This window comes from Vanessa tameamea, chromosome 8 (genome assembly GCF_037043105.1).
Source record: "Vanessa tameamea isolate UH-Manoa-2023 chromosome 8, ilVanTame1 primary haplotype, whole genome shotgun sequence".
In the NCBI taxonomy this organism is placed as follows: Eukaryota; Metazoa; Arthropoda; class Insecta; order Lepidoptera; family Nymphalidae; genus Vanessa; species Vanessa tameamea.
This window is the reverse complement of record NC_087316.1, coordinates 6,925,862-6,935,885: the sequence shown is the minus strand read 5'-3', so window position 1 is coordinate 6,935,885 and position 10,024 is coordinate 6,925,862. Positions and strand designations below refer to the sequence as shown.

Here is a 10,024-nt window from a genome sequence, read left to right as displayed (position 1 = left end):
ATTGTTGTAAAAAGAACCAAAGTAGATATTATTATTTGGTCGTTTGATATAATATTTCTATAATAATATTTTTTTCATCAAAATCAACGAAAACATAGTGTTTTAAATCATATGTCTTTGATTGATGATCAAACAGAAAGTATTGGCCTTTGAGCCAGTGTAATGTTATCCTAATTCATCTAAGGTAAATAAGATAGATATTTAATAGGAAATACGGGTTATTTTTCGTTTCGTATTGTTTTTAGAACGGATTCATACTTTTCTTTTAAATTAAATGCATTTATTTCTAAATATTCGTTTGAATTTATATTTTTTTCTCTATTATAATCACCGAGCTTATACCATACATCTCACTCCACCACTGTCACTATCAATATCATCTCTCACACTGTCACCATAAAAATTAAAAATAAAAATAAAAATAAACTTACTTTATTCAAATAGGCTTTTACAAGCACTTTTGAATCGTCATTTTACAAACTATACTAAGTGAAGCTACCACCGGTTGGGAATGTAGACTCTACCGAGAAGAACCGGCAAGAAACTCAGTAGTTACTCTTTTTGAACATTTAAAATATAAAGTTATGTTAGTCAAATACAATTATATATGTATATAATATTATTAAAAAAAGATTCAAATATTAACATATAATTTTGCGCTCAATGATAGGAACAGGTAGAAAAGGCCCAAAGAAACAATAACTTGAATATATTGATGAATCCTATATAAAGAGCTGTAACTGCAAAGATCCTATACAACTTATCATCACACAACACGTCTCATTGTTTTACTATTGAGGAACATTTCTCTTCGATTCCTCACACTGATGTAACTATTATAACAAGTTAAATAGTATGGCCACCAACAAAAAAACTTAATAAGCCAATTTAGTTTGATATTAGAGTCAAGTATATTTTAAAACATTGACACACATAAAAACTTACTAAATGGAAGAAACGCATCAACTCCATGTCGTAAACATAAAGCAAAATTGTAGATCACACGTCGACCAGGTAATAATTTGCATTGAATACTCCTTTGAAAACGAAAATAGGAGATATAAGATATTGCAACAAGGTAGAATTCAAGGATCACAACGAAAAAAGGTAATACAATCAAACAGTTGCTATGGCTAAAAAGATACAAATATGTTTAGCGTATTAAGGTTTTAAGACTGTTCGAAATTTAAGGAAGAAGTTATTTAAACTCTCACACGTAATATTATATAAGATTTTAAATTAACATGGTTATTTTTATTACTACAAAAATTTAAAAGACATTCGTAGGTAATGTCGAAATATCGAGCTCCATCAAAAAAAATAAAAACATAAATATCCCGTTTTAAATACAGTAATTTCGGGTAACTTTGAATTTGAGTGCAACTTTAAATGAAATGAAACAGACTGTTTAATAATTTTTTTCTAAGCTTTTTTTGTAATTTTTCCTCCTTGAATGCATCAAATGGAACGACCAATAATATGTTTACAAGTCTATGGTAAAAAAATAATACGTAAGTCAGATTTACAAAAAAAGCATCTAACAAAATATTAAAAAAAGCTGATGGAAATAGCTGGTATATGACAGCATTTATATCGTATTAAACGTGTCTAACACAGCAAAAATCCACCTTAAAGCTATAAAAATAAGGTATTTCGTCTCCAAAAATTGATGATTCAAAGTTACCCAAAATTCGTTATAGCTTTGAACCCCGATTTTAGATTAAATTTTCGAAAGTTAATCATCCTTTTTATGATTTTTTTTCTATTGTGTGTGATAAACAAGCTAATGATAACAACAATTAAACCAAAAAATTGCTGTGTACACATACAACTCTTACTGATAATATAAAATAAATCACAAAAAGTATTCAATGTTACCCGAATTGACTGTACATGTAGTACATAATATTATGTTTTATACCATACAAACTCGGGCAATACTAATGTATCAAAAGCTACTGTCTAACTGCAAGGTGAAAGAAGTGCTATGGCTAAACAGAGTTTCAATCCTTGACCTCGTATTCCTAATCTAGACCAAAATGAGCTTGACAAAAATTTAGTCGAACAACCAACCTGAAATTCACGTGACATGTGATGACGGCCTTGGACCGAAGTTCCTACAGTAAATGATTAAGAGGACTACAAGAACTAAGTGCCCTTGAGAATCGCACGCACACACTTACAAAATCGACAAAAACGGCAAGCCCGTGAACTAATGGTTAAGCGAGGTAACGAGGTTACGCCCGAATATTCTTATAGATGGCGCCTAACCGAACGAAGTAAGATCAATCATAAATCTCATAAAAAATAGATAGGACAACAGAATTGTTTTTATTTCTTTCGATGTTAGTTAACAAATGATTATAAAAGAAAACTGATTCAATTAAACTTACAATAAAATAGACAGTTAGTTTAAACCTTTTTTTTCTTTTATTTATATTATTATACCACAATTAGTTCTTATACTAAATATTAAAACATACAGTCAGCATCAAATAATTAGAGACGCTCAGGATATTCAAATAAATAGACGCAACCAAAAAGTCAATAATATCGGTACAAACAAAGTTAAAACGTGAGATTGTTACCGTTTTTTTGACATTTTTAGTGAAAAATCAGATTTGTGGTGATCTAAAAGTCATAGCAATGGTGTTGGGTTTAGAAATGGGCTATACCAAGTACTGTTGTTTTTTGTGCGAGTGGGATAGTCGAGCTAGATTTTTACATTACAAAAAAAAAATTGGAATCCTAGACTAAGCCTGAATCCTGGAGAAAAGAACGTCAAGCACCGTCCTCTAGTTAATTCCCAAAAAAATCTTCTACCACTTTTACATATCAAATTGGGACTAATGAAATACTTTGTGAAGGCTCTCAACAAGGATGGACCAGCATTCAAATACTTGCGAAGTAAATTTCCACGTATAAGCGACGCCAAAATTAAAGAAGGAATCTTTATCGGACATCAAATAAGAGAGATTCTAAAGGACTAAAACTTTGATTCAGTTTTACAGGGCTTTGAAAAAGAAGCATGGGAATCTTTTGGAGCAGTCGTTCATGGTTTTTTGGGAGATAAGAGAAATGAAAATTATGTTGAACTTGTGAACAATCTCCTTCAAAAGTATCAACAGTTGGGTTGCAATATGTCCCTAAAATTCATTTTCTTCACTCTCATCTTGATTTTTTCCCTTTTAAATGCGGTGATGTAAGTGACGATCATGGTGAACGATTCCACTAAGATATCTCGACAATGGAAATGAGATACCAAGCCTATGGGATGCGTCAATGTTAACGGACTACTGCTGGAATTTAAAAAGAGATACCCCTAACAGTGATTACAAAAGACAAACGAAAAAGAAGAGAAAATCTTAATTAAATACGTTATTTTTTTTAATTGTAATATTATCAATTTTATATAAGTAAAAAGCAAAAAATAATAGTAAATAATTATTATAGTATTTTTTGTAAAATGTTAGGTATATTTACAAAATAAGAGCTAATTAAAAAAACATATTCTTGTTTTCCTATTCAGTAACCTCAAAGCAATACAAAAATAAAGTTTTCAATTGAATGGCACACAAAAAGTTACATTTTGTAGACCAGTGTTATTTTAGAGGTAGGTAGGTAGATAGCCGTAAATATCTGTTATATGTTGTAAATTAAAAATGATTATTTTTCATATGAAGTTTGAATTTATTTACTTTGATCATATTTTCTTTGAGTAATACATTGAGTGCCACCAAAGATGCATACCAGATTCAAAGATGGTCCAATCTCGTTAAAAGGAGAATCTAGTTTACTTTATTATTTATTTTCTTTCTTGCCTTTAATAATGTATTGTTTTGTATTTAGTAATATTGTGTACAGTGAACGAAAATTATAATCGTAAATTTAATGATAACATTAAATTTACAATTAAATAAAAATAGCATAAAGAGCATAAAACCACAAATATATAAGCTTAAAATTAACTTAAAACAGAACGATTAAGATACGAATACTTTTGTCGAAAGTAACGTATGTGTCATTTGCGTGTCATGTTTCTCATACTCTTAAAATGTGTATATTGTTAGCGATTTACCTGTGGACAGTAGCCTGCCAGCATACACATTTTACGACACTTTGGGTACGTTTACTAGGGAGTTGTTATCTGCCAGTCTCCAAGAATTATGTTGGTGAAATCTGTAAATAGTTTTAACATTGACTTGTATCGTACTAGACGCGCTGTCCGGTACTGAGATTTTGCGCTGTAAGTTACGGTCAATTCATCTCTTTAATGGGAATATTTTTTCTTAATTTTTTGCCTCTTTGTATAATTTAAAGTTAGGGCTGTGCGTCAATCAAAGCAGCTTTATCTAAATAATTTAAATGTTTTAAAAAATGTAGTCCATCTTTCACTAATTTGTCTTACTACTGTTTTCAACCATATAAGACGTTATTTCTTTCTGGTATGAATAAAAATGATAGAACTGGTTTTTTTTTTAAATATATGTCGACGTTTATCTAGAAATGCTTGTAAACGCAAATTATGGAAAATGTTTTAACGTCTCCTTAGTAAGTCTGTATTATCTTTGGATTTTAAGGACGTTTATTTCAGTAATATATTGGCGATCTCTCATCGTTACGAAAAAAATAATTAAATCGCAACGATAGTAAAAAGTACAAGATATTTTATTCATTATTTTTTATTCAATTATTAATTGCTTAAGGTCTAGATTCAATAATTATTTTACAAAAATATGGTGATTTCGAATATTTATTATTTATCACATAGTTCAGAGGAGGCGACGAGTCTAAGTTAATAATTATTAAAGTAAAATATAATTAACATAACCTAATAAGGACGCCGCGAGCGCTCGAGGGTTGCGGCTACGGTGCCGCAGCGCCCGTGGCGTCCTAGCCCGGCGGTCCTCCGACGGCACGCACAGATTAACCAGTGAGTGAAAGAGGAAGAGCCGACACCGCCCGGCGCCGGCGGAGGAGCGGGGCATGGACTAGCTGCGAGCGATGGCTCAGCGCTGGAACAGCGGGTTTGGGAAATCGGGCGGATGCGGTAATGGTGCGGGTGGTGGGCGCGCTCGGCGCCACGCAACCAACCAACACGCTACCGCTGCTGCCACCGCTACGAGCGCCAACAGCGCCGTTAACGCCAGCGCTACGGCCAGTCCAGCTGCAGAAACGCACACTTCGCCTCCGCCTGTCGTACCACCTGGCTCCGTGCCCGAGCCATCGCGTTGCCGTGCCGCCCGGGACGGGTCGCGTCTCTCCAGCGTAAAGATCTCGTTTGACTCGACTGTTACCTCCTCTCGAAGTTGACCCGATAGCGGGCCATCTGTGTCGATCGTTTCTCGTTTACGGCGCTTTCCAAACGCGTCAGAACCGCGACAGTTAACCTAGATGCATTTAAGTTAAATTAATACAAATTAGTATAAATATTGGAAGGGATTCAAAATATTCTTCTAAACTTACCGGTTGACATTTTCCAAAACAGACCCTTATATTACATTGGAATCTAATATTGTCGCTGCTAGGGAACTTAAAGGCGTTAAAGGCAGCGCGCAAAGCACTACCGTCTTCGCTTCTTTCCCATTCCCCAAAGATAGCTGCGTCAGTAGCACAACCATCCTCATCGGTAACCGTGTACTCATTTTCTATGTTTGTTGATACTTCGCTAGTCTTTGCAATACAACTGCGAGCGAATCCTCCGTATATACCTAATAATTGTCGAAATGATTATTTTAAGCAATATTTAGGGGATTATGTATTTGGTATAAGATTAAACATTATTTGAAACTTACTGGACGGTTGAACATCGACTTGCAACACTAAATTTTCTCCTATCTCTGCAGAACTGACCTCGTCACCAGTACGAGAGACGATCCTCATAGAACAAGTAGGTGGAGGGCCAGTGTTTGCAATGGTGCCCGCGGTTGTTAACATAGATACATTGAAAGCTAGTGTCACATTTTGCTCTCCAGTTTGATATATACATTTAATGTGGAAAGCTTTAGCGTTCGATGTTACAAGTTTAGGATGTTTTTGCATCACTAAAACGAAACTTGCTAGGCCCTGCAAGTAAAATGAAAGACGTCACGAAAACTCATAATTAGGAAAATCTATTATATCTTTAATACATTTTTATATTCTTTAGCAAGTTTTTGAATGTTTTCATATCTTACGGTATACATACAAATCATGTTGATTATGAAATACGAGAATGATAAATAATACTCACATTGACATGAACTAATCCACAGTCACCAAAGAATACAGTGAAATCTACTGGTCTTTCTTGATTCACAGTTGTATGAACAACTAGACGACACCGCTCATCTTTGCTATAGCCTTTTACGTATAATACTCCATTGAAATCTTTAATCTTGAGGCTTACACTCACTCCATTAGCGAGACAATGTACCTTAAAAAAAGATATGTATGAGTAAATAAATGAAGTTCATATGTAAATACATAATTAAATAATAAAGTATTAACAATATTAATTATTATAAATTAAAAAAAAATTAACTAATTAAAATTAGTTAATGGTAATCGTTTTAAGCTCACCTGCATATCTGGTAGAGGGAAATCGGTTCGATAATTAGTGATGTTAGGTGTTGAGGTAGCATTGCAGTGAACTCTTGGATTGCCGATATAGCCAGTGATACAAGTGCATCGTGAACGGTGATTGATGGCTTCGCAAGTCGCATGTAGCCCGCATGGTTCGGCTTCACATGCTGGCACACACTTTCTGTTAACGCAGCGCGAAGAATCATCACACTCATCGTCGACACGACAGCCAGCTGGTACGCATGCGTCTCCATGCACCATGAATCCACGATCTAAGTCACAAACGCAACGACCACGTGCATCTACAATACGACCCTCGTTTTGAAGACAAGGAACACATTCTCCGTTGTCGTTCACTCCTTGGCCTTGTACGCACTTTGTGATGGGAGCTGAAAGGATTTGAGACAAATGTTACTTAATTTAGAAGATTAATAAATAACAAAGGTCGTAGAAAATAAAGACGACCCTAATTTTTCCACTCTTTCGAGGATGTCCAAAAGAGCTTTTTAAAATAAAAGTTATCGAAATTTACATTAATAAATTAATGAAATGGTAAGTAATGATGAATGCTAAACGATATTAATTTTTAAACTTACGTTTATAAGGTGTACATTGAACAAGAGCATTGCCTCTATAACCAGGTTCACATTCACATATCATTGTTTTTACTGGTAATGTATCAATAAGTTTACATTCTGCATTTATACCACAGGGATTTATGTTCAAGCAAGGATTTTCGCATTTATTTTCTAAGCACGCGGTAGCAGGTGGGCAATCTATGTCAGTATTACAGAGTGGTTCTGTTTTGTTGCAGCCTTCAGTAGTACTCTGGTATCCCGGTGGACAAACACAATAAACTTCGTGAAGATGTACTCGACATTCAGCAGGTTCATTGCAATTATTTGAAGTGCACGGTTCCACACATTTTGAGTTGATGCAGGATTTTTGGGGTGGACAGTCAGAGTTTGCACGACAGCTGATCGGCGAACATGCCAAGGCTGGATTACCAATAGTGCCAATTTGGCAGCGACAAGAAGCGCGATGTTCAACGCCATAACATTCGGCAAATTTTCCACAGATATCAGGCTCAATTGTGCAAGCGGGCACACAACGGTTATTTATACAAGTCTCATCGTCTGCGCAATGGCTATCAGCTTGACATTTAATATCATAACATCCCGAGCGTGGATCGCCAATAAAGCCGGGCCTACAAGCACATACTGGTTTGTGATCTTTTATTTGACAATCAGTGTTTGGTCCACATTCGCATGGATTTTTACAAACCGAAGTTATACAAGCATGGTTAGACGTACAGTCTTTATCTATCTCACAAGCTACTTCTAGAATCGGAGTGGTCGGGCGACAGATGCCTTTACCACTACTGACATAACCTGGAGGACAGGAACAGATCATTGTACGAACGGGTAATGTGGGAGATACTTCACAATGAGCTGGTGTTGAACAAGGCTGCAGTGCCGTGCATGGATTCACACATTTGGCAGATAAACAAGCTAATTTTGATGGACAGTCTGCGTCTACATAACATTCTGCTGTTTTTTGAAGTCTGCATTCTATATAAGGACTGCCAGTGTAACCTTGGTTACATTTGCATACACTAATGTGATTACGAACTAAGCACTCAGCATTGTTTCCACATATATTTGATGTAAGGCATGGATTAATACACCTGTGAGCACGACATTGTTTATCTTGCGGACAGTCACCATTCGATCTGCATTCAATAGCATTACAACCAGAATAAGCGTCACCCTCAAATCCAGAACGGCAGCGACATAGTGGTTGTGACCTTTCTACAAAACACTCAGCATTAGAACCACATGTGCTATTTAACAAACACGGACTGACACAATTGCCATTTACACAGGCTTCGTGTGTTTCACATTCTGAGTTAGAGCGACAGCCAACGATGCGACACTGACGGTAAGGATCACCGTCAAAGCCATCACGGCAGGAACAAACGGGCCTATGGTTACGAATATAGCATTCTGCATTTTCTCCGCAGTTACAAGGATTTCTACACATTCTATTTACACATGATTCCTGATCACTACAATCCTCATCCGTCGAACAGCTAAGCGGTGGTAGTTGAGCTGGTTTACAGGATCCTCTTTCATCTGGTATGTAACCATCTGGGCAGCGGCATATTAAAGTGCGGAAAGGAACACTGTCAGAAACTGTACAGCGCGCTTTCTCGCCGCATGGTTTCAGTTCTTCACAAGCATCGCGACATTCGTCTCTAAGACAAGCTTGCCCACCTGGACAGTCTCCATCCATTCTACATTCTGGTTCACCGAGTACTATTGATTTTTCACATACGCTTAGCGGGTCGCCTAATGGTAGTGACGGTGGACATTTGCAAGATGCAGCGTGGTTTCTGGCAAAGCAAATAGCATTGTAGGCACATTGGTTACGTCCCTCGGGCGAGCAGGCGTTATGGCAAACACCTTTGATGCAAACGTTATCATCGTTACAGTCGGAATCTATTTCACATTCGGATGCTTGACATTTATCGTATGGGTTTCCAGTTGTAGCCACAGGACAGCGGCATTTAGGTCGGTGACCTTCTCCGTAACACTCAGCACTTATGGCACACGGAGCTTCTACGACGCAAGGATTGACACAGGCTCCGTTGTAACACATATCGCTATCTTGACATTCCGAATCAGACGTACAATCAACTAAAAATAAAATGGTAAATAAATATTAAATTAATTTTAACAAAATTTACTTTACTTGTTTTTCCCCTTAACAGTGATATACGTATATGTATATATTTCATTATTTTAAAATAATATTTAAAAGTAATTACATAATTCTACGTACGCTTAGCATTTAAAAACTGGATCAGTGTAACTGTCCAATAGTTTAATAAAAAAAAAAAAAAAAATTGTAATTTATCAAGAGAATTCATAAAAATATAACATTTTTTTACCTTTAATACATCCAATGTATGGATTTCCAGAATGATTGCGCTCGCAAAAGCATACTGGATGATGTCTCACTACAGTGCATTCCGCATTTGTACCGCAAAGGCAAGGATTAGCGCATGCACCGTTTATACAGGCTTTGGATAATGGACAGTCAGAGTTCGCTTTACATCCAACTGGTATAACAGATTTATCTTGTGATGCTGTAAAAAGTATAAAGATTAATTTTGTTTGTTCTATTTGTTTTTATAAAGAAGATTTAAAGAAAGGGAACTTACGTGGGGTACAACGTGTTTTGGCGTTGCCTGTGTAACCCATAGGACAAGAACACTGGGGTTCATGGTTTATTACACGACACAAAGCGCCAGATCCACATGCATCCATACATGGATTGATACAAGTTCGTTCAGTACATGCTTGCTCGGGTCCACATTCTTCATTTTTGTAACATTCGAAAATAGATGGTTGCCTCGGTTCTGTGAGAGTTATAGTAGTAAATTAATTTAAAAAAA

General features: G+C 35.9%; 1 protein-coding gene across 1 annotated transcript in view; it reads right to left on the bottom strand.

The window, feature by feature from the left end:
* Nucleotides 1–4,666: 4,666 nt before the first annotated feature.
* LOC113399940 (uncharacterized) overlaps nt 4,667–10,024 on the bottom strand; it is a 97,000-nt gene continuing 91,642 nt past the window's right edge. The window contains exons 129-136 of the mRNA XM_064215681.1: nt 9,791–9,988; nt 9,518–9,715; nt 7,161–9,263; nt 6,562–6,953; nt 6,233–6,415; nt 5,796–6,066; nt 5,467–5,711; nt 4,667–5,390 (exon numbers count right to left, since the gene is read on the bottom strand). Coding sequence (XP_064071751.1) covers nt 5,010–5,390; nt 5,467–5,711; nt 5,796–6,066; nt 6,233–6,415; nt 6,562–6,953; nt 7,161–9,263; nt 9,518–9,715; nt 9,791–9,988 — 3,971 coding nt within the window. The 3' untranslated portion in view covers nt 4,667–5,009. The remainder of the gene's footprint in view (nt 5,391–5,466; nt 5,712–5,795; nt 6,067–6,232; nt 6,416–6,561; nt 6,954–7,160; nt 9,264–9,517; nt 9,716–9,790; nt 9,989–10,024) is intronic.